Below are 26,074 nucleotides of genomic sequence, written 5' to 3' on the forward strand. Positions count from 1 at the left end.
CTTTGCGTGTCAAGACATTCAAGACTTCTGCTGGGCACTTGCAGGAACCAAAAATAATTTCCCCTAATTTATAATATTCCACTGGTGGGGTGAGTGGTTTAGATAAGGACAGCTGCAGCCCTATGAAGCATCAGAGACTGATCAAAATCACAAAGGCAGTGTTGCTGGAGATGCACACCCACCTGAGTACGGAGAAATTTGGGAGCAGGAATGAATTTTTCCTGCATGTCAGACTGTCCAACAGTAATTTTTCAGCATTCCTGAGGCCTGGGCTGTAACTCGATCTTAAGATCACCCTGATGTATTTCATCTAACAAGTTCCCCGGTACAGCAGGGCTCTTTATTTTTCCCACTTTCTATAAAATGGGGAATTTAAGACTTTTCAGGAAGCCTTCTGCTCTAAAGTCAGAAGGGTGTGTGGGTTTTTTTTTTGTTTTTTTTTTTTTTAATGGAATGATGGGCTTTTGTGTAGCAGATAGCATATATGAAACACGAAACAGGTGTTTTTGGGGGCCCTGCCAGACTTAACACCTATTGCATGCATGATGGCCTCAGACTACAGGGAACTGACTAGACAACCTGGGAACATTAAAAATAAGTCTTATACTTTGTTTTTTGCTGCATTACTTATCAGTGCAATGGAGTATAAGAGCAAGTAGGAACCATCTTCAAATCACCTTCAACTATGCAGCTCTGTACAGTGAAAGATCTGGGAACCACCACACCAAGACTTTGCACGTTGCTGAGCTGCTATCAGGCAAGTGCCAGACCCCTGAGAAGGGCACAGACATCAAGGCCTACCCTGAGGGAAAGGCCTTATGTCAGGAGTGACAGTGTTGCAGGAATTCAGCACATCCCACCACGTGTTAGACCAGTGCCCTCAGACGAGAATTCTGACAGGGTACCATCCAGGACACCACTTCTGCTAAATGTGGAACAGAATTGGCCAAGCAGCATGTTCCAAACCACGTTTTGATTAGCTTCATTTTCCAATAGGTCTTTAAATACTGTTAACACAGTCACTAAGAGGTGTCTGTTGAATGGCAGAGGCCAGTTCCCTATCCACCCATTCTGTCCTTTGCTCCTGGGCCTCATTTAGGAAAGGAGAAGAGGCGAGATCAATCACAAAAAAGGTTTCAACAACGGAAACCTTAGACAGTGGTGTGAAATAGGCACTCCCACAGGGCATTCTGTACTAGAATGGCAAGTTACAATGGAATCCTTGCCCAAACCCTATTGATAAGGGCTCTCTGCACCTTTTTTAGGGTTCAAAAATAAGCTTCTCTGCAGAACATCCCTAGGATCCTGACAAAGCAACAGACCGGTTGCAACTAGCAGTTCTAAGAGCAGCTGTTTGCACTACATGTGGGAACTTCTTACTCAGACACACAAAAAAAAGGAGTTTTGAATTTACTGTTGCAGGTTACCCAGGGATCTGTCCTCTCTGATGTTCTGGTCCTTGTGCCTCCAAACTTGCAGAATCCTTCTGGAATTCCTCAATGTGTTTTTCTGTCATTATTGCAGAAACTGGCTCTGCAGCAGGGTTTGATTAGCCACGTTTAGCAAGCATTTTTCTGTTCCAGCAATTTGCATCACAGCTCATATGTGACTTGGCTATGTCACATGCATAAGCTTGCTCTGTTATTGCGAGCTTGAAACAATGGAATGTTAAAGCAATGGTGTAAGACCACCAGATCCTTCACCATATGCCTTACAGAGCTAAGCAGAGATGGGCTTTTCAGACACACATCTGTCCATTAATTACTGTGGCAGCAACAATCCATTGTTGAGAAGTCAACTCTGAACAACTCACTGCAAGCAAGCCTGTTGAACAAGACAGACAAAACTGATATTGCGCCTTGTGACAGCATTTCAGAAGCTGGGACAAGAGATGATTTTCGGTCTAGTCTAGTCCTTATTGTATGCCAAGATGATGGACCTACAAGCCACTTAGATTAGATATAGGAGGAGAGGAGCTTTGCCAGAGCATACGTTTTAAAAGCAACCAAAGTCATAATTGTGAAAGATAAGAACACAGGTCAAACTTTTAAGGTACCTCTGACATGAGCTCTTGCACGTGGCTTCTACCTGCCATCTACCAGTGCTGTGTGCGTTTATCTTATAAAGCAATTGGATGACAGCCAGCCCCATAGGGCTTAACCTAAAGACGCATCAGTGTGTACCTACAGCAATGAGATTACAGAATCTTACATTTACACTGTTGGCCCAGATAGAAGCACACGGTGAGGACTTGGGGCACGTGCAACCAGATCAGGAAATTAGGTGGACAAGCATGGCAGAATGGTGCACCTAGTGATACAGCTTTAATCCTGTAAAGAATCAGATGCCTGAAAAGTCAGGGATAGTAACGTTAAGCAAGGATGGACAAACAGCGAAGGTCAAAAAGGAAGGTCAGATCACCAACATTAACAGCGAATATGCCCTTCTCAGCCACAGAGAAGGGGAAGACAGCAAGGGGAAGACCACAAGAGGACATAGTACTGCCTGACTGATCAGTTTGGCAGGGAATTAGCAAGAGGAAGATGGATTTTGGAGACGGCTTCAGCCAAATCTGGTATCATCTGCCTTGCATGGATAGGAAGAGACATGAAGCACAGTTGAAGGGAAAGCAAACAGCTTGCCTTTGGCAAGCGAGTTGACAATAAAAGCATAAATAAGAAAAATAAGTATTATTTACAGCAACACACAGAGCTTGCTAGACATCTCAAACCCTCAAGGACATGCTACTGCAAAGAGATCTCACCAGGGTAAACAGACAGCTTATCAGAGAGCTGGTCAGTCATCAGGAGCATCGGCCAAAAACTCACTTAGTGGTGTTACCTCCCAGCTGTCAACAATGGCAAGTTTTAGAAGAGATGCCTAACCACACAAGAGACTTGCCCTTTTAAACACTACATGCTGAAGACAATTTTCCGCTTGTCCTGTATGCGATTCTCCTGCACCTCTGTTCTGCACTCACCACTTCCTCCTTGCAAACAGGCAAGCTAGTCTGCTCAGTTCTTCCTTTGCTCTCAAAAAGTTCAAGGGGTAAAGTACCCATTCCACTCCAAGTCTCTTGCAAATGCCTAAGCTTTCTCTGAAACAGGAATATATTCTTTCACTCTACTAGAAGAGCGTAGAAGTACACTGTACTCTCGATCTCAGCAGATTTAGAAAGCGGGGGAAAAAAGATGACAGCCAGGAGGGTCAACAACTAGACTTTAAGATTAGCCCCAGGCTTGTTCAGCAATCCAGTGACAGGTGACCATTAACTATCCCACCTTTGCTGCACAGCGTCACAGGGACCCAAAGTTCTTCAACTGACAGCAAGACCATTTGTTTGCAACTCTCAAGGGATGGCCACGGAGCCAGGATACATATTAGACCGCATTATCACCCTCTGCTCTCAAACGTTCAAGACAAAATTTTCACTACTGCAAAAGAGCTTAAGGCTGCACAAACACAATGCATCTCACAGTTTACTTCATTTGCACACTAAAGTGACATATGCATTTTCCTTAGGGAGGCCACAGCCTAGAAGATAAGCAACTAGGAAGCTATCAATAACAAACTGAAGCACACTGCCATTAAGCATGGAATGAAAAAGAAAAATGCAGTAGCCAATGCAAACTGATCACAGGATATAAGCATCTTATAGCCCTGCAAATCTACCTCGGGAGATGTAAACAAACTATTTGGATTTTACTGTTAATTATCAAATTCATTTAAAGACACTAGCTGGTGCTTACTGCACCAGAAGCAAAAAGATTTAACAGCTGAATATTTAACAAGATGAAGAGGCAAAGAGGTTCATTACAAGAAAAGTTCACTAGGTTTGATTACCCATGTGCCAAAGTAGAGCCCCTCAACTACTTACACCTGTGTTTATCTTGTCACATCCATTGGCATTGCATCCAAGCAGTGTAACTAGCATCTGCCTAAAAAACAACCAATACTATTGCTTCAAAGAAAACACTACTGTAGCAGAAGCAGTGGCACTTGCAACAGGGAGCTGATATCATACAAAAATTGGTGTAGCTCAAGACTTATCCTTCTCCACACCAATTAATATAAAGGCATAGAGATGAATGATGGAAGGAAACAGCAGAACGACCATGCTGTGTCAAACTTCCTGTGGAAGGATAGATGATATTTTTATGTTAAGTAAAACCCATTCTTAATTTAACTGACATGTTTCTGTCTGGACACAAGACAACACTTCACTTCATCCTCGGAGATATTCCGATCCCCACTCGGCACAGTCCTGGGCAACTTGCTCTAGCTGACCCTGCTGGAGCAGGGGAGTTAGACCAGATGATCTCCAGAGGTCCCTTCCAACCTCAGCTATTCTGTGATTCAGCTTGACCACGTCTATAATACAAAAGTGGAAAGTAGGAGATGGCAGTGCAGGAGGTGCAAAACTGTAGACACAATAATAGATAAATAGGACCTGTAGAGAAGTATTTGTAAAACCCGCCTACATACGAATCTACAGTAGGCACTTAAGAGCTTATTAGCACTTTATCTGGGTGAGTTCAAGATACAAACTTCATTACAAACAAAGTATCCAGGGAGATTTGAAGTCTTGTGTGCTGCTCACAAAACCAATCCAGCCAGAAACTCTGCAATTTCTAGACCAGAGGAATGAAGTTCCCAAGAACTGGGCAAACCGCTACTTGGGTTGCATCATCTGACTGCATTACAGCACTTATGTCAAAAAGATGAAGGGGCAGCTAATAGAAGCAAGATTGCTGTTCTTGCTTAATTCATTTACAACTGAAACAGCAGGGAGCTAATTAACTGCAGTAGACCCACATAACAAGAAAAGAAATTCACTGAATTGCTATGGATCAACCTATTCTGGAGGACTCTTCTATTGATAGACCCAAAAGAAAGATATACATTGAAAAATCAGAGTCCCCAAATGTGTGACTACTAAAATTGTTTTATGTTTTGAACAGCTCTGCCTAACAGAAGTTTGGATTGAACCACTATAAATGCATATTCGATTCAAACATAGTTTGGGTCCACAAGTTTAAAGTGCAACATCTCAAGCTTAATTCTAAATTCCTTAAATTTCAGGCTTCACGTTTCTGTGATTAGCATTATTTTTATAACACGCCAAGGCAAAGCTGCACAACCAAATGATCTTAGCAGACTTAAACAGAAAAGCACATCCCTTAAAAGCAGAAGCTAGAATCAAAATGCAACTCATCTCACAGGCCTCAAGGCCCAAATCATACAGAATTCCAAATAAAGTCCATTAACAATCAGAGAGAATGCTAAGCATTTCATCCTGTAGATTTAAAATACTTGTTAAATTTGTATTCAAGTGATCTACAAGGATCTACCATGGAGCTGACACCAAGGAGCTTACTAAACTGTTAATGCTCCACGTGTCTTCCATCAAAGGACTCCAAAAGGAGTGGGCATATGCAACTGCTGTATCAATATTGAAATTGGTAAACAAAGACCTGGATGACTATAAAACAGCTCCCCTCACACATCCTGGAAAGCCACAGAAAGGCAAATACAAAACACAATCTAGTAGCAGGCCCCTTCAGTACAATAGGAAAAGGTAGAATAAATTTGATCATTGAAAAGGCAAGTTTCTATAACTTGGAGGACTAAACAGGGAATTGAAACAAGGAATCTTCTTAGAAGATCCTACTTGGTTCAAACTGACAACCAGTCTAGACAATAGTTGCTTTCTGGTGTTTTCATGAATAAGATTATTCATAGCAGCAATAAAAAGTTATACTGAGCAAAGAAGGCAAGCATCTGAAGCCACAGCTAGCTTTTAAACCTGCAAAATAAAAATGACAGTTTGATACCTTCACAACATACTAGGATGTACATCTGTTAAGTTTGTACATTTCACTCGGTCACTTTGCAACAATGAAGACACCAATTCTTACTACCAAAACCAACTGGAGAGGAAAAAAAAAAAAAAAAAACCCCAAAGTGACTGATGCATCAGTGATATGCCCACACAGTAAGTTGTGGAGACAGGTGTCAACTGCAATTTCAGAAAACTAACTACAGCAATTAGAAGCCTCTATGCCCAGCTTTACACCTAATACATGCTGCACAAAATTTTGACTCTTCCCTTCCCTCCTCTTCCAGTTGTATTCCATAGCTAGAATTTACCAACTTGTTTTCATTCACCTCCTAAAAGGAATCGGTTGTCACTTACTTCTGACTCTGTTCCTCCTGCCTTGAGTTGCGTCCTTATACATGAAGTCAAGGCAGGTCTCTGCTAACTATTTCTAGCAGCTCCATCCTAAAAGGCCTTCTAATTGTCATAAACTGACAATCAGCCCCAAGCTATTGTTCAAAAGAGGTCCTCAAGAACAGACCTAATGTGAAGGCTCTCCAATTTATGGCAGGCTCTCACATTAGGGAGTCTTCAAGACATCACAAAACAATAAGATCAAAAAAAAAAAAAGGACCAAGCAAGCAAAACTTTAAAAATCCACTTTGCTATATGAATAGCGGCATAGGGTATGCACATCACTTTGGACCTTCTGAAGCATTCTGGGTAAGTACCACCACTCAAAACTATTCATCTGCTAGATCTCATTCCCAGAAGCATCTGGAGTCAGAGACAAATCTTTTCCTCTGCTAGTGAAAGTCTGCTTAGTTCGGCCAGGTTTCCAAGCACTTAAAAATGCTTGCCTCTGTTGGGGATGTGCTTGACTCTACACATAAAACTTGATAGCTAGAAGCTAAAGCTACACAAATTCAAATTATATCTTCTTAAGAGGGTACTGAAACTGGTTAAAAATAGAAAAATCTACCACAAAAATAGGAAAGTGTTTTTTATGTCCAATTTCAAATGTCCAATCATTTTTCTTTAAAACACACTTGACCTAGTTCAGAAAAAAAGTCAGATATAAGATACCCTAGTAACCCCCACGTGATTTCTATACCACCTATCAAGTGTCTCAGGTATCTGTAAAGGATTTGAAAACAGCGTGACAAGTCTTTAAACATCAGGTGACAAAATTCAAAGAGTGAAGAAATTACTAAAATAAGATTAGTTATGAAAAACAGTCATTCACAATCTCATTAGTTCAATGCTCAAAAGACATGTGAGTCTTGTATCATATACTGATAAGTGTTTTCAAACCCCAAATCATTTTTGAAGATTTAAGGATTATACAACCTTTCAGCTCTCACGTCAACCATACAAAGTGACAGTACAATATAGTTAAATCCAATTCAAGAAACCAGCCAAGAGAGCTCAAAATGTCAAGGTTACCTGATGCTGTCTAAGCACAGATGAGGTAGCACACCATTTTCTTAAGCCTGGAGACCACTGGCTGCAAGTCTTTTCTTGCCTTGCTAGAACAAGAGCCTTTTGTTCTGTTCAAGACAAGTGCAGGGACTGGACTGCTGAGAAACTGCTGGATAGTCCTAAGCTTCGCTACTATTAGCTAGCTGAAAGTGCTCCTGGTTCAACATGCTGAAGCTTGAAGCTCCAGGATCAGACTGCTGCGCTCGTGTGCAACCTCACATCCTCCATCTCACACAAGCAGCCTGCTGCATACAACTGTCCAGCCAACTATTTGCACAGCCTGACTTGCCTTGCTTGCAGCATCTGGTAAGCAAGCCGTCCAACAAGGGAATCTCCTCTCCTACAGGCACAAAGCCTGACTACATGATTCCCCCTCAGCTGCACAAGCTATCAGTTTGGCCTTGTGAGAGAGCCTCTGCTCTCGTGATACTGCAAAGCAGTGCATCACATCACATCCTCTCTCTGCTCTCCTGATGCTGCATAACAGCACATCATAGCCTCCCTCTGCAAACACTAAGACTACACAGAGGCCATTTTGATAGGCCCTCCTCCCTCCACCACTTCCATCTGACAGCTGGTAGGTTCCAAACTGCTCAGCTGAAACAAGCTCTGACCATGGAGAACAATCCTAATGGTAAATAAGTAAATACATGAATGCTCAAGTTTCCCCCAAAACAGAGCTTTGGATGGAGAAAAATAAATAGCAAGCCTCACTTCACAACCAGAGACTCATTTGGGTGGGAGATCTTTCTGGCCATCAGGAGCAGGACAGATTTCACTGAAGCATTCATCTTAAAAACAAAATGTCTAAGGAGTTAAAACTACAAGCAAGCAATTGGATACTGGATATCCAAGCACAAAGCAAAGACTAGCCCAGATCTGGTGCTCAGCCAAGTCTAGCAGAATAGTAGCAGGAAAGAGTCTAAATGTACATGGAAAGTTCAGTTGGGAACAGCTCAGAACAATGCATCCAATGGCTTGACATGCAGAAGCTGGCATGCACTAGGGTCCATGGACTAGCACACTAAGAACAAGGAGAGGAAGAAAACTAACGCTCAGACTTCACAAAGGGCAGTGCTCCCTCCCTGTAAGGCTATGGCTGAGCACAAAAGTTTGCATCCCAGCACAGAACAGAGGTCTCACAAGCAGGATGGGCCTAAGCTGAAAAGTTTTACACCAGCCTTATAGCAAAGGAACACTGTATAAATTATAGTGTGTGTGTGTGTGCACACGCACATGTGTGTGTATATTAAAAACATACATTACATATATACCCATTATATATATACATATATATACACACATGTATATACATACACATATAGCAGTACAGTCACACCACAGGAGTGGAGAAGTTTGCTCACCATTAGCAAAAATCCTATGAAAGACTGTTGGTAACAGAGCAGCCCGTAAGCGGGAAGTAAAACAAGACAGAAGTCAATGAGTTGATGAAACAGCAAGCACTTCACATTGATATAGACAACTGGATCAGAATCAGAGCAAAACACGGACAAGATGGAGAGCCCGGCCCTGCCTCCAACTATCTTTGCAAGTCAACTTAACTAAGAAACATTAGCACTTCTAATTGAGAAGCGGACTGGCCAAGGAAAACAAGGTGCTTCTGACCCAATAGAAGATCATAGCCAAATCTGAGGCAAAGAAGCTGCAAATTCTGTTATTTCTGCAAGTGCTCTACAGTCCATTTCCACCCTTCTTCAGCAGACACTGACCTCTCTCCAACATCCCAGCAGCTTCTCCCGGGCATGGATCTTTGCAGCAGCACCCATACTTACATACCTGGCCACATGACTTAATACTTGAGTTAAGACCAAGTAAGACCAGGTCTGCTGGCACCCAGGAATGAACTGAAGAGAGACTGTGGATACACTGCAGCATAAATATGTAACCAACTCTACAGGTCACATGTATTCTGAAGACAAAAAAAGCATTTGTCAGCCAAGTGCCTGGAGGCTCTATTCAGAGATATACTAGCGCAAGACTAAGTTTCCACCCATGCCCTGTGGGACATCTCACTCGGCTACTAAAGCCCTAGTTGAGCAAGCAATAACAAGTGGTAATACCTGGCCAGATCTCACAGGGCACCAGAAGCCATTACAAGACTCTCCAGTTTGAGTCCCCAGTTCTGTAGGGGCACTCCAAGAGCTGCTTCAAAGTTTTTATCGTTATTTTTTATTCTAACCCATCACCTCTTTCCATCTGTAACTGGTTCTCACATTCCCAGTGCGAATTACAAGAAGCCTCTCACGGCACTGCTGAACACCTGCAAGCAGCAGCTCTCTGCTGTACTTTATGCAGATCAAACATCTTATCGAAACGCAACGTTCTTCCTTTGCACTCGGAGTACCTGTCACAGTGAAACATCTTGTAGCTTGCTCCCTTCACAGGCCCATTTGCCAGACAGCACAGATATGCACATACCCAACAGACCCTGCCACACACACACACACAAGACAGGAAAGCCATCTAAGTCTGGAAAAAAGCTCTTTCAGATCCCAGAACCAACTCCAGAGAAATTAGTTTTTAGCATTCTATTAACAGCATGGAGAACTCACTTGCCCTTATGACAGAGAGAAACGGGCGCTAAGAACATGTAAAAGAGTATACAGAAGAACAGAGCTCTCACAAGGAGTGTTTTCATTTGACCACAACTCCATAAAGCAACTGGAACACTCCTATCTCCTAGAACACCAACAGCAAGTCTAGGAGTTGTAGGCGCGTCTTTCCTATTCTCACCACGAATTCCTCAAAGCTCTCCCTGATTTGATTCTCTTCCTCTTTAAATCTATCAACCCTTACTTTATGCAACCAAAAAAAGAGTCAGGAAAAATAATGGATTAAAGATGGCTTTCACACTGTTGAACAGTATGAGACATCCTCCTTCTTTCCCACTCCCTTTTTCTTCTACAGATGGACCTCCTGCACTTGACAGTTTCTTTCACGTTTCATCTGAGTATCACTTCCAACCCTCTCCCCAAAACTCAATGCAATAGTAACAGCCACATCTAAATTCATCTTTTTACTTTGCAATATACAAATGGTCCTGGAAAAAAGAAGAGACTAATCCAGAACTGTATGTAGAGCAAGAAACAAGGAGTCAGTCCTGTTAGTGCTTATGCTTCTGCAATCTGAAGGAGCAGCAAAAAGCACTAGACAAAAAGGCTGCTCCCACATCTAATGAGGTGCTACAGGAGCAAGTAACTGTGTTGCATTAGAAGCGACTGGTACTTCAGAGGCACCGCTCTTCCACTACCTCCTCACCTAGCAGGGAGAGGAATGTTTTGTGGAGTATACTAATGGCTTCCTTTCCTCATATTTCTGCCACACATTCAGTGGGTATTCCCCCTTGCTTAAACTAGAGAGGAGAGCTTTCAGGAGCATAATCCAGAAGAATGCTATCTGTTCCCAGCACCAAAGAGCAGATCACTGTGCACTCAACCATAGCTCCCCTTAAATCCATCAGAATTACTGCCCCGTTCCTTCTATATACACATGGGAGAGTTTTCAGACATCTGCCAGCTCCAAGAAGCAACAAACATGGACCCAACGTTGTCCGTGACACCAGAGTAACTCTCTCTCTAGGACCTGAACATGAAAATAACCCGTCTGCCTCTTGCGCAGCCAGCAGTACTAGAGAATCTCAAGCTAGGATACAGCCAGCAATTCTGATGACAAAGCTTTGTCTTTCCTAGCTGGGTCGGCACTACAGGAGCAAGAATACAGTCTGCAACAGCAGCAGCTCTAATTCCGGCCTGTGCTGGAACCATAGCTGTTAAGTTTGGAGAATTCCTTTTCTGATCATAACTCCACTTGCATTCTCTTCCTTTTTATTTAAGAAAGGATTAGAACCTCCCAGAATAAATCACTTCATTTCTGAACACAAGGTGAGCAAGGCAGTCTAAAACTGAAGCAGGAGAAAGTTTGCTTAGGAGCAACTGGAATTAAGCACTACTCTTGCATACGCATGCTTCCAGAGCATGTCCTCTTCAGGACTACCAGGTAATCTTGCTGTGGATACAGCTGTTAGAGCACACAGACACTCACTACTCTTAAAAAGAGCACATCAGTCTAATTGCCTCTGTTCCTTACGGCATGACTAAGAGAAGCAAAGCTCTATGGAAGTGGGGGTAGGCAAAAACGTAACCATGTTGAGGCAACTATTTATGAATCAGAACCAATGAAGAGCTACCTTTCTTCTAGACAGCCTTTGAATGACACCACTCAGTCTGAACGCTCTCAAGAACACCCTGTTTGCTGCTGATATGCAGAATTGCCCTCTCATATCAAGCCTCAGCCCTAGACACAAAGTTATGAAGAGGTTCTTTTTGCAAACAAAGTGTCAGCTGCCAGTCCAAAAGACTGCAGCTGTATAATATGTTTAAACTAAACTAGAAAGGGAAGGATCTCTTATGTACTCCTTGAGTGGAGTTTACAGGACTTCCCATAAGTGGCCTGAAATAAATGCCACTGAGCCACTTGTGCTTGCCAGCAGGCAGGGATCAGATGTATGTAGCTCTTGGAAATTCTTCCCACCAGGATAAATTCAGAGAAAGATGATAAAGTGAACCCTGTGATGCCATCAGCCTGTACAAAGGATAAGATGTCAGTAAGTTCACAGGCAGATACAGAGCCCAGTGTTCCTCCTGCCATGATCCAGCCTGCTGGTGTACAAGCATAAATCAGAGGATTTTATAGAGAACAGAGACCCCAGTTCTGGAAGGAAGAGACAATACAAGAGCTCTTTGGTGGACAGGAAAGCCACAGAGGTCCGCAGTTTATGAAAGAGATTATTTTTAGATGACAGATCAAGCAGATCATTCTTTCCTGTACACCATCAGCATCAAGCTAAGAACTCACACGGACAGAAGTCCACAGGTTAGCAAGCACACACTCCTCTCGTTTGATGATCCTTGCAGAAGCCAGAAAACAGACAGCGAAATTATCAGTGGAAAGGGTTGATGTCAAGGCATCAGATAACACATCCTGACTGCACACAGATTTTTAGAGGTACAAGGATAGCAACAGGGGGGGGGAAGAAAAAAAAAAAAAAAAAAAAAAGCACAAAAGCATCCAAGGATGCACCACTAGCAAAATCCTCTCCTGCTCATGAAATAAGCATTTCAGTACAGGTGGCTTCCGGAACAGGGTAACTTGTTGAAGTTCAAGCCAAAATGAGTAATGCTGGATGAGAGTCACAGAATCTGTAGCAACTGACATTCATAATCAAGGTTACAAGAAGCACACATGTAACTTTAGGGGCCACAGCTCTCCAGATAGCTCTCAAAGCTTCACAACACTGGGGGGCAAACTCCATGTGTACTAACAAGAAAGACTGCTTGCAAGGGAAGGGCAGAGTAGATCAATCCAAGGATAGCGCGTACACAAAATTGGAAAGTTTCAGCACCATTTCTCTGGTCAGTCCCTTGAGATCAAAAACAGAGAAAGGGGCTGAGAAGGGAAACAGTATCCAGGATCAGACTCTTCTGCGCCTGAAGGTGGTCCACCAATGGTGGATTCTTCTGCCAAGCTCTGGTCCAACTGATGTGGCAGTGTAGGAACACGTGTACCTTCATGCCTATCATGACAGATAGCCTTGAAAGGAATCAGATGCCCCGTCCTGGTTAAGCAATTTTTTTCCTAGGCAAGGGTCACTTCTAATAAGCCTTACCTGACCCAATTTTGATCAGTCCGTTGTGCTGAATGAAGATGGTGTCGCAGGTCAGGTTGCCATGGATGATTGGGGGATCACAGGAATGGAGGTAGCTAGAGATTCAGAACAGAGCATTGGTGAGGGCACTGCCCAGGGTGAGGCAGGAATCCCTCCCTTCATCCCTCCCCTGTCACAAGTAATATCAGAAGAGAAAAAGAGGGCAAAGGCTACACACCAGGGATTTACAATAGTGGGAAGGTTAAGTGACTGTACACCAACCTCTAGCTTGGGCCAGAATCATGAAAATTAAGCAACTGGCCTCTTACTAAGAGGCTCCAGAACATGAGAGAAAATAAGAAGCCTTCTCTGATCAGTTCTCAAGAAACAGAGTTCCAGGAGGAAAAGAAAAGATTTCCTCTGCCCCAGTTCTGGAGAAACACTGTCAGGTGGATGCTAAAAGGGCTCAAATGTTATACTAAAGAAGTCAGAGCCTTATTCTAGCCCCACCATACAGCATCAAAAAGGCGCTCAATGCTGTACAAATATTAGTGTCTCATCACATGTTCCAGCAAGCTCAAATAAAGCTTTTCAGGGCTTGGGTCCCAGGTACATTTGAAATCACCTGGTTTTGCATCCCACTCTGCTTGGTTTTATGTTAGCAGCCAGCACAAATAAGGACTGCCAGCTCCAACAAGCTTGTTAGAACACCAGCTATGCCTGGACAGCTATAGCTAGCCAAATGGGAACAGTCTTCTCTACAGAGTAGGAATCTTGCTCTGATGTCTGGGTTGTTTTTTCAAGGCTGATATTAGCTACATACCAACTCTGGCTCAGGTTGAGAAAAGTCTTTAAAAAAATTAATCCTACTCAGCTGGGTTCACTGAGACAGCTGCAGAAGATCTGCATCATCAAGAAATATACTGAACCACAGCCTCTGCACACACTCGTATTTTCCCAGCTCCACATATACTCCTAACAGCATCACGCCACAACAGTTACGGGTACAGCACACACTGCAAGGCTGCAGCCTGTAAAAATCAATAAAATTTTCCTCGCTCCCCACGCATAGAATTTGATTTGAAACTTCTTTGCAACATCTTCTCAGCCATGATTAGAGCTAACAAAGCTGGATACTCTGGAGTGCTAGGGAATGCTCCCTAAAGCCCAATTCACATACTCACTAGTCAGTATTAGCTTTTGGATCCCAGTGGTAGCTAATACTACGTTACACCATCTTAGAGGCTTCAATATTGTTTAACTGAGCTCTGGGATTGTTAGAGAAAGTACAGTTGATACTCTGCAGACTATGACTGGGACAAGAATCGGACTGTGTGACTGAAAGTCCTCTCCATGCTCCATTCCATGAAGCTTGCTAATAATTGGCAGAATATGTTTACAGCTTGTAATACTCTGTTCACAGACAGGCACCAGGGAGGCTATATTTAAATAGATGGCTAGATCCCAAGACCTATACCTCACATACCTGAGAGCAGAGAGGATCTGGGTGCACCAGCGCTTCCAGGCCTACAGACATAAGAATAAAAAAAGATTAGAAAAAGAAAGTCATGGAAGAACTAATCCAAAGCCCACTCATATGAAGGAACACATCCTCCATCAGTCGTTGCCTGGCTTCTTTTACCCAGAACAGGCGTGTAGGAGCTAAGAACTTATGGGATCAATACTCCCAGGCTCAATTCAGTTTCCACACATTTGTATGTGTCTAGAAACATGCCTCCCCTCCAATTTCCTCTTATGCACAGACCCCTTCCATCTTTCCTGTATTCGCGCATGGAATGGGACATGTCTATCACACCACACGCCAGAAGCTGCAGAACAGCAAGAAGCACAGCAAGTAGTATAGAATAGGTGTCCCAGACGACCTGCAACTAAAGTAGTTTACAGTAACTCAAAGGAATTTCAGCCACACATAAGCACCAGATTTCCTTCTCATTAGGATCCTCTGCTGAAAGAACTTTCCAGAAGCTGATGGGCCTGAGTGAGAACAGGTGTATATGGAGAAGAAGGAGAAGAAAAAAGTTACCTTTTCATTCATAGTCTTGTGGTTTTTCTTTGTCTTCTTCAGGAACTGTTTCAAGCTCCCTGAGGACATATATTCAGTGATGAAGATCACCTGTACAGACAGCATGAGACATTACCCTCTGCTTTACTGGTTATCCACAGGATATAGAGGGAGTGAGAAAACCCAAGGGACTGCTCACTTTACTTACCCTAGCCTTATTCTCCTTTACATCAGCCCAGTATTTGTGAAATTTCACAATGTTCAGATGTTCCAGCTGAATTAAGTTGTCAAACACTGCCTTAACCTTCTCCTATAACATCAGGAAGATAAAGGTGTGTTATATCAGAGACTACCTCAGCCCACATCTTTCTTTCTCTTGGGTCTGGGTGCCCATATACAACATGATACATTTCAAGCTGCTATGCCAAGAACAGACAGCATCTGATTCTGTCACACCCTGCACCTCAGCTGAGCACTGTTCGATCACCAAGATAAACCAACACAAGAGCTCACGGAAATAGCACAGCAATAGTTCTCTGTCACATTTTCTGCAGACATCACGCTTCAGCTAAATTTGCTGCATCTAAGCAGCACAGCACTCCTATCATGGATGAGTTGCGAGTCCAGACAACAACTCCCATGAAAGGTCACTGAAGCCTATAAATCCTGCCCTGGCCCAAGATGTGGAAAACACCTCAGCTTACCTCTTGAAGCTTAAAGTTCTTCCGCTCAGAAAACTGAACCTCATTCCACACCACTTCCACACCTTCCTCTGTATCCATGGCCAGGTAGGCACTATCGATCCCTGGGACATTGCGCTGATTCACCTGGATGGGAAGGTTGGAAAGAGATGCAAGATCCAAGTCAGTAAGACATGATCATTGTTATGCCACTCACTTGACTATTACAAACTTTGAACATTAGCTTTTAAAGAAATGAGCGTTCCAGGACTAGATTGTCGACGTGTATTTCAAGACTGGCATATAACCGAAGGTGAGTATACTGTAGGCCACATAACAAGAAGCCAGAGCCGGGCATTTTCAAGGGAAAAATTTTTTGCACAAACACTATTTTGCAGTAAAAGCTGCCTTTTGGCACTGAGAGAGTAGATCTATTTTTCTGTTTTTTTATATGGAAGGTTTATATGCAAAAAAGGCTCAAAAAAACTCAGCCATGACTTTCTGGAGGAATTTGTTGAAACATTGTAATAGATGAAACACAAGAGAAAAGAACCTAATCCAAGCACAGAGAAATGAAAGCAAAGCTGCAAGTTGGGAAGAGACTTGGGAACGGATTACACAATTTAAACTGCTATAGTAAATTTCCCTAGGCAAGTTAACCCAGCACACGTATGTCCACACCTGAAAAAAAATAACCACCCCACAACAGCACACACATCACACAGAGATAAGAGGAGGGGCCCTGCTAAAACAAGAGTATAAAGCATAAAGCCTAAGGCGAAGACGGCTAGGGCAGTGAAAGAGCTTCAATACTAGAAGATCTATGCAGTTGTAGGATGGGCAGCACTCCTAACAGCAACATTTACCATAATATTGTTTCTTCAGAAACACAGCATCAAAGACATTTATGGTTCTTCCATCCAATATCTAGAGCACCCTTCTGTACTGTAATGTCTTTCCTATGTTATTTCACAGGCATGCAGAAGTCATAGTCATGGTTAAAGTCCTACTGCACTAGGCAACATGCAGTGATAAGAGTGGATTTCTACCTCAAAGTACATACGTAGAGCAGAGAAGACAGAGGGTAGAATTTACCTGTTTAATTATAAATCAACCATAACAATTCACCATCACCCAGCCACATACCCAGAACCGCTTTACTTTCAGCTGATCCAACTGTCCCCCTGAGATAAAAGTCAATATACAGATTCAGCTATCGCTCCAGACTCATTTTCCACTTATATTAGCTCCTTGAAGTCCTGGCCATTTCACTGCTTTTCCTACTAATATTGTCTCATATTCTCTGCCCTCCCTAAGGATCCCCCTCAGCATCCCATTTGCTGGAAGTTTCTCACTCCACACAAAGGTGTCTCCCAAAATCCCTTACCCCCTGTCAGTCACTCTTACATAGTAAGATTTACTCAGTTTCTGCTACTGTGCTTATATGCTAATAGGAAACTGATAGAAATATTCTGCCATCCACAAACTTGAATGGATTAAACACTGACATACCCATTCATTGGATATTTTAATCAATAGCTTAACAACTTCAACTGACAACCAATCACTATAGGTGGTATTTTTGTTGTGATCTTCCAAAGGAATCATATGTCCAATGATATTCAGTATTTTGAAATTACACATGATATACTGGAGAGATAAATGACTACAAGAACAGGATAGCTACAGAGTGACACAGATTGCTCAGTAAACTCAGCAGTAAATTATCCTAATAAAACCAGATGCAATGGGGTGGCACAGGCAGGAATAAGGAATACCACCTATAATTACAGAAAGGCAGACTAAACTGCAGAAAACAACTACTGAAAACAATCACAGCAGACAAGCAATTTAGCATGAACCACTCCCTATCCACCTCAATCTTGTCTCCTGAACAACATCGGGGAAGGGATAAGGTCTGAAAAGTCTGTCAAGGAGACATTCATCATATTTATCAGAAGGAAGTCGTTTGCTCTCTCTATATTGATACGGACATCTCAATACTAGGTCAGGCTTGTTAAGTGTTATTGTTAAAGAAATCCAAAAGATTGAAGACAAAAAAAGTCAGACAAAATTTATTCCTTCATATTTTAGTAAGAACAACATCTAAGGAATGATAGTAGTACAAGAATCCTCAATACAATTAATAAAGTGGGATGCCAAAAGGCTTTATTAAGAAAAGCTTAAACTTCCAGCCAACTGAAAGCAGACATGTGCTTTAGTATTGCCAGGGAAAGACAGAGCCATGACTACCCATGCCCTGTGCCCATGCATCCCTGATAGTCTCTTCTTTCATCATACTTTCTGCATAATTGAAGAGCTTCTAGCTTTGCTGGATTAATTAAGTCCTCAAGTATTGACAACTACTCAAAATCTGCCCTGATGACACAGCCAGCAGGGGTGGATTTGTCATATCTTCTCCTATTTCTATAAAAGCTTACCAAATATAAGTCATTTCCATGACTCATAGGCAATACTTTAAGGCATCACATATGACTCAAGACACCAAATCCATCTGACATCACTGAGGGTAAAAAAAAAAAGAAAATCAGTTCAAGAGGTAATAAACAGTTTGGGCAGAAGAGTAAGAGGGGAAAAATGCAGACAGACAACTGAAAAGGCAAAAGTAAATTCTTTCTTTGTCTAGGTTGCCAAATCACTGCTCCACATCCCTTCTCCATGCTCAGCAAAATGGAATCCTAAGCCCTCATGAAAACAGGTTCTGGCACTTGTCCTGCACCTTCCCTTGGGTTACAGCTGGCTATTGCTTCCAAGTAGCTATCGGTGACTGACTGACGGACGGTTGCAAGCTTAACAGGTCACAGTTTAGAAGCTCTATGGTAGTTAATACTATTGTAAACAGATGAAGCTGGACCAGTATAAATTACAATTCTCCACAAATCTGAGCAGAGCAAGAGGAAATCAAAAAGAGGTGTTCAAAATACTCCCTTCCATGCCTTGCCCTGAAGGGCAAGGGGTGCAACCAACAAAGAATGTAGTCTGGTACACCCATGCCCCGAAGAGAAGACATCCAGGAGAAGAAATACAGTTTTCATCTGAAGAATGCCAAGTTGCTCACTACTTGGGCATAAGCATAGGACAAAGACAATGGGGGTTCACTCCTTACTTTGCCCTAACTTCCTGCAAGCTTTTCAAGTAATTTAAGACTATTTTAATAACACTTCTTTAATTTTAGTTTTAAGACGTCTTTAATTTTAGTGGTGCTTTGATGACCCAGATCAAAGACAAAGTGCCTATGAACTGTGCTGATGGAATGACAAAAGAAATTCCAAACAGAGGACTTCAAAAGAAGAGAACCTCATGCTCAGAGACACTGAGAGGGAGTGAAGCAAGATCAGATCAAGACTGGCATAAATAAAATACCCTGTATTCTTAAAGATGCTGCATTGCTCTGAATAGAAGCAAGTGGTTTACAACTACCCTTCTTTAAAGTGCCAGTTTCTTTCCCAGAAAATCCACATAAACTAGGCAGGTCTTTAAACTATGATAGAGAAAGGTTTTCTTTACTAAGTTCTGTTTACCATGAGTTTCTAAAATAAGACAGAGGAAACAGTGCTGCCACTACAACAAATTTATAACTGAAATATTAACGTAGCTCTTTAGCTATACAAAGAAGAGCTAAAGAAACTCAAAAACATTTAAAGTGAATTTAAATAGTTAAGAGGGGAGAAGAGAAAAAGATTCAAATGCTGCTATTTCAAGGCATAAGCTAGCGACAAGGGAATAAAGTTAGGAAGGTGTAGTTCCCTTGGTCAGGTTATTGCAGAATTGTTCAATACAGATTTTTCCATAGCTCTCAAATATGCCTATCAACGAAAGACGACTTCTGGAGAGACGTTCTCTGGTTCACAAAAATCTGTCAACTGATAAAACATTCAGCCTAAGCCACAAGTGACAGTGATGATAAAAACAGAAAGCAAAAAGAAAAAAAAAAAATCAATAAAATAAGAATAAAAATGGGATAATTAAATTAACAGTACAGAATGAAACAGTGCATTGAGGAAAATGAGGTTAAAAAGTGACAGCATGCTAGGCCAAACACTTATAAAGAGCAGGACATCGGGGTGAGAATACAACAAACATTAAAAAGTTAGCATGGCCACTTGCTCAAGCCAGAGAAAAAGAACAAAACGTTGCTTAGCCAAACTTGCAAAAGCTCAAGAACAGAGGATAATATGCCTATGGAAGACACTAGCAGTACCTCAACAGAAACATTTGCTTTTCTCCTCAGTTCAATGAGAAGTAAAGTAACATATTTACCAATAAAAACAGGGAAAAAAGCAGCTGTCTCAGAAAGGTGCAGTTAATCTAGAGTTGAATTAAAGAATATAAAGTTCATTGCAGGCAAAAGGGGGAAAAACCTACAAAATAAAGAAGCAAGCTTACTTCACGTTTCAATTAAGCTGGTAGCACTGATCTTTGCAATTATATTCATGTTAATAAAATACTTAAAAGGTGTTAATTCAAAAATAAATTAAAATCACTAGTATAATATAAAATGTCAAGGAAGTAGGAAACCAATCTACTATCATGGCTATGCAAATGAATTTATACACAAATCAAAAAATATATGAAAAAATCTGACCATCATCAATACAATAGTTTGTTCTTCCTGCCAGCAACACGCTGGGACAAGTAATAAAATAAAATACATAAGCAGTAAAGCTGTGTACGTAACTGAACCAACAAGTCTTGACTATTCTAATACAGAGTTAGAAGTCCTCCATGAGTCTGAGCTTCCCTCCACTTCTAATTTCACATGCAACAATTTAGGGGAGATGCTGTCTTGAGAGACAGGTCAAATGCGCATATGTTTTTTAAGCAGATATATTAAATGGAAGCGCCCTGTCACCTTCCAGAGATTTCTGCCTCACACTGCCCCATACAACTGAACTGCAGGCATCAGAGCATAGGTCATAGCCAGGAAGCAGTTCACCTAGCCCAGTTTCATTCTATCAGCGATCATCAGAACCGGAAATTCTTAATCATACCACAATTATGCAGATTGCAGCCTAAATGTCCAATCCAGCCTATCCAAAAGCATTTTGACAGTTCTGGTTAAACAACATACTGAGGGCAAGACTTCATTTAAAATTCATATAACTCTCCTGTCAGTAGGTTACCAATGTCTTTATTAAAAAAAAAAAAAAAAGCATGATGAGTCAAGTTGCTTTCAACAGACAAGGTACTGCTTGCTATTCATGTCCCACAAGGAAACAAGCATAATTCCAAATAATGGGCAACAGAAGTAGATACACGAGTTGTTTATCAGGAGCCTAAAGGGCCAAACGTACACATTCATTTAGTGGGGGGGAGGGAGGAGGGGGAAAAAAAAAAAAAATCAAAAAGTAACGAGAGTGAGAGCGCATGCAAGCAAGTGGAAGTACACAAGCAATCCCACAAAGTGAAAGGGAGTTCAGTTTAGTGAGATTCATTATAGGTGTATACGTTTCCCATCCCTAACTCTCAAAGGGATACAGGGGAAAAAAAAGACATAGCAAAAAAAAACTAAAGGAGGGAGAACAAAACCAAAATCTGACAAAAACATTCAGGTAGAAATCTATCAGGAAGGCAACACTAACTTACCAATACGTTCACACTTACTGTACTATTATCACCCGTGTACTACTATCGTAGCTCTTGTCAAACATGAAAAAACCAAGAAATGTAGTGCAGGTAGCTCATATCCATGAGGACAGTCAGAATTAAAACTGACTGCAAGATTCAGGAGGTTCTCAATACTGAACCCAGATGAGTGATAAGCACAGATGAGTGCTAGTAATACAAAGTACCATGAATAGGGAAAAAAAGGCTTAGGATAAACAATGATGGACTCTAGGTTGGCTACTTCCACTTTGTGGAGAGATCTTCAAATCACTGGAGATAACTCTGAAAAACATCATTTGGTTTCAGCAGGTGTTAAAAAGATTACTATTAGGAGTTATCATGAAAGGAATAGGAAATACTATGAAAATTTAATATACTGCTGTGAGTACAGATCTTGATTAGGCTTATAAAAATCACTCACGGTACAGAGAAAACAAATAGAATGCAATTATTTAATTTTCCTCATAATATAAGAGCTAAAAAGCAAACAATGAAGTGATTAAACATCATATTTTAAAAAGAAGAGGAAGCACTTGATCCCAACATACACATAATTAAACTGTAAAGCTGACTACCACATGACACTTTTGAAGCCAGAAGTAAAAATGGTTACAAATCATGATTAAATCAATTAACTGAAGTATGTATTGTAACTACTGTAACTACTAAATACAACAGTCCAAATACAGTATCTGGCTCAGAAATTTCCTAAACTCCTGCTTATTGCAAGAATGTGCCACAGTAAACCATCCTGGGGTTTTTTCCCCCCTCTCCCCCACATTCCTCTCCTGTTCACCTTGTAGACTAGTGGCTTCCTGGCAGAACCTCTGGTTTGGCCACCTAAACACAAAAGATAAAAAGCTAGAGCAATATTCCACATCTTCATGAGATATTCTTCCTCTATCCAGAAAGAGTAATTTAATTACACATTTCTTTTCTTCTCCATATTCTCTATGTGTGTACATGTGTGCACACATGCACAAGCACGCAGATACGATAGTGCAATTCAAGCCAGGCTAGCCAAACAGTTAGCACAAGATGTCTGGGAACGGGATTTTGCAGATACAGAGGACCTGGGAGACAAGTACCAGAGAAATCTGAACAGTGATTTTCCCTGAGCACTGATCCTCAGAAACAAGATCAGGCTACTCATGCTGTGTTTTATGTGGGATGCTTGAAAAGCACTATGCTCCTGTTTGCATTAATCTATTTGTGGCTGGCCATGCCTTTACAGAGCACCCATCTCTACTAGGAATTCCCATGCAGGCTCACTACAGGCAGGACCTGGACTCAGACAGGGAGCAGCCTCTCACCTCTAATGGCCCAGCTGGGAAAGAATTCCCCAGGTCTTCCAGTCCACTAGATTCACCTACCCCTTTACTTACCGTGCATACAGTGAGGACATATGTAAGTGCATCCTGACGCATATCAAATGTTACCTGTACAGCTTTCTACGATACATAATGCTAGTTTTCTCAGTGATGGACTTCACAGACAGGAGATACCATATAATAAGGCCAATATGACTCTCCAATATTTGAGGAACTTTCATTAAACTCAGACTGGCATAACTGTGGCCCGACACTGTATCTGCTGTTAGCTCTTGATGCTATACTTCAACAATTGCCCCACACCAAAGAAGCTGCTGAGATGCCTCAAATCAGAAGGCAAACAACAGTAAAAGGACAGATTTCAACCTGAAAAAAATCAAGTTTGACTTCCTTCCCATATGCAAGCCTGGTTGTAAGATATGATCCCCATGGAACAGGGGCTGCAGAAACCAAGATGTTGCAGTGGTTTCCCCTGGGCCTCAGACCTGTCTGACAATTGGAAGGCTTTGGTGCTGGTAGTAAGCTACATGGAATGTGCTTTTTTAGAACAGCTCTGTAAAGAATGCAAAACAAACTCTATACCTCAGTTACAGACAGCTGAAGTATAGCTAGCGCTTACAACCACCCAGGAAAGCTAGAAAAGAAGTAGGCAGCTGCTCTGGCTGTGCCTGCTCCCCCACTGAGGCACTATAAAGGCTGAGAACTGATGCTGGCTGGTGAGGCACTAAGAAAGCTGCCAGCTGTCTGTTACAGTCAATAAGCAAGAACATAAAGGGTCTGTAGACAACAGGCCCAGAACAAAGGCTCAATTCCTGCTACATCCTGCAGTGCCCTCATCTTATTCAAGCCCATCTCAAGGGTTCACTCCTTCCAGAAAGCCCCCAAATGAGCTAACAAAAACGTTACAAAGGCTGCAACGTACTCCCCCTTTTGAGTACATTCCCAATAGTCAAGTAAAATCATAAGAACTACAGCATGGCATTAACTTTCTACACTAGCTGGAAATACAGGTCCATTGCCAAAGACTGGCAAAACGCTAGCAGCCCTTCTAGCACTAGCTTGCTTTTGCTCTGCTACCCTTCCATTCTCCAGTAGCAGAATCCAAAGCTCAGAGCATCTGAAGTATCACCTTTCCAACAAATACTATCTCATTTTCCCCCACATACAGAAACACAGATGCGTGATAGGAAGAGAAAGCCCAGTGCTTATATTTTACCGCCTCAACAAGTTTCTTTTCAGTCACAAGAGCTGCCAAGAAATTAGACTCAAGCATCAAAGAATCCAAGCACCTAGTTCATTGGTATTTTCTGTCCAAGAATCCTGCACTCTTGTCTGCTTGAAAAAATGTAAATCCAGAGGCAGAAAAAGCATCAACTGGCTCCAGATGAGAAACAATTCAAGAAACTAAGACTCCCACTAGGAGCAAAAAGACAACACAGAAATATAAAATAAAGATGAGGTAGATCCAGTATTTCACTTCATGTCTTGCTGGGTCCAGCTTCTCATAAACCACAGCTTCTTCAGTAACCTTTCACAAAGCCAGCACGGATCAAGGGATACATTAGCTTGATCACTACCCCTCAGCTGTAATGTTCAACCACCTCACCATCAAAGGTCATCAGACTGCCTCGGAACCAGCTACCCAGATGTCAGCAAGGTCTATATTTACCATCTTAAAAAGAGAGAGAGAGGTAAACTAAGGGCAGCGTAGTAAAGACAGAGGTGCTGTCTACATTAACCTTCTGAACTTCCAAGCTACAGGATACAATGAAAAACAGTAAGACTCAAATACTGAGCATGTATATACATACCCCACAGGCACAACCTACACTGCCTCCAATGCAAGTTCTTCACCTGAGCCGATACCTAGGTCCATATGGAACTTTATCACCCTTAGCCTGCACTAAGGCAACTATGTGGACAGGAAAGGGACCTATAAAAGACTGCTCATTTCATCTAGTTTACCTGACAGTAGAAAATACCAGAGAGAGAAAGCCAAAAAAAATATGAACATGGCAACCACTGTATGCACAGATGCACTTATATACAACAAATTTGCCTCCAGGGAGGACACAAAAAAGAACCTGTGGATCTCAGCATTCACTGAAGTGGGGTATCACATGGAAAGTGCTCCAGCTGCTGAGCTTGCAGAAAAACTGATAATACATCAAGCGCAGAACAAAAACTAGATAAGCATGAGGTCAGTTCTTTCTCAGTGGAGGTCACTGATGGCTAGCAAGAGCTCAAACATTACCTCTCGGGCACCCTGAAAATCACCACAGTATTTTAGAATCTGCAGGAGAGAAGCAGTCCCTAAATCTTCAATCTGCACAGGAGGGAGCAAGTCACCTGGGCAAATTTCCAATCAAAGGACCAAACACAAGCAGGACTGCACAAACGATACAAGGTTTTCCTGCTAGTCTTGAGCAGTTTAGCATACATTTGAAGAAAGGGCAAAGGTATTTCAGCAGAGACCAGTACTATTTCTCCCATTCTCTTTCCTCCTTTAAGTGCCAGGCTTCACTCATCCCTGCAGAGTCTTCTGTGTCACGGAATGAAGAAGCATTTGGGGAAAGCTGTACTGCAATAGAACATGCCTCACAAGGAGCCTGCAGAAGGGTAAGTCTAGCATACTGGACTTACTGCACAGTCATTTGCTCTATTAACTATCACAGGCATGCTCACATACATATCTGAAAGGGAAACAGCTTGCTCCCAAGGCTATGTATCCACAATCTGCTACTAGTTAAGAAGTTCATTCAATAGCATTAAACAGGCCATTTATTAAGCGAGTTATGAAGAAATTACCTCATTATACTCATTTCTTGTCATCTCAAAGTTACACAGCATCAAGCCTGCTTGTGAAGCACCCCACAGCTTTTAAACACAACCCCTTAAACACTGAAGGAGAAATTAAAACAGTTTGATTAATCCCTCTGAGCTTCCCAATCAACCACCACAAATTCTTAACCTTAGCAGCCAAGACTGACAAAAGCAGCTTTTCAGACAAACAATTGACCTTTGATGTCAACAAATTATTTAATACAAAGTCTTGGCTTGTGCAATCACATAGTGTTTTCCTATCCACAAAAGGCATAGAAAGAAATCTGGTCAGTAGGTAGCTATTAAGCAGATGACAAGCTATAGGACCATCTAAGTCTGCAAATGGTTGAGTCCTTCCCACTAACATGGGCTCACCAAGCCCCACACAGTAATACTGGGCTGAAAATTCACAAAAAGAAGATTCTGCTGCAGGAGAACATAAGTTTTCCTACAATTATATTTGTGACACTATTCTTTTGGATTTGTGCAGCTCTCGCAGAGAACAGGCATCAAGTCCAAGGCCTAGCAGGCATTTCAGGTTTAATACCTGCCACCGGCACAAGTCTAAAAATGAATTGCAAGTGCGTTACTACAACCCATTTCTATTCCTAGGAGGCGTAGTCT

The 26,074-nt window shown here is 41.9% G+C and overlaps 1 protein-coding gene across 1 annotated transcript in view; it reads right to left on the reverse strand.

The window, feature by feature from the left end:
• Positions 1 to 26,074, reverse strand: part of NRBP1 (nuclear receptor binding protein 1) — a 38,892-nt gene that overhangs the window by 7,941 nt on the left and 4,877 nt on the right. The window contains exons 3-7 of the mRNA XM_068936555.1: positions 15,693 to 15,815; positions 15,197 to 15,298; positions 15,010 to 15,099; positions 14,452 to 14,492; positions 12,987 to 13,081 (exon numbers count right to left, since the gene is read on the reverse strand). Of these exons, the coding sequence (XP_068792656.1) occupies positions 12,987 to 13,081; positions 14,452 to 14,492; positions 15,010 to 15,099; positions 15,197 to 15,298; positions 15,693 to 15,815 (451 nt within the window). The remainder of the gene's footprint in view (positions 1 to 12,986; positions 13,082 to 14,451; positions 14,493 to 15,009; positions 15,100 to 15,196; positions 15,299 to 15,692; positions 15,816 to 26,074) is intronic.

The sequence above is a fragment of the Struthio camelus genome, chromosome 3 (genome assembly GCF_040807025.1).
Source record: "Struthio camelus isolate bStrCam1 chromosome 3, bStrCam1.hap1, whole genome shotgun sequence".
Lineage (NCBI taxonomy): Eukaryota > Metazoa > Chordata > Aves > Struthioniformes > Struthionidae > Struthio > Struthio camelus.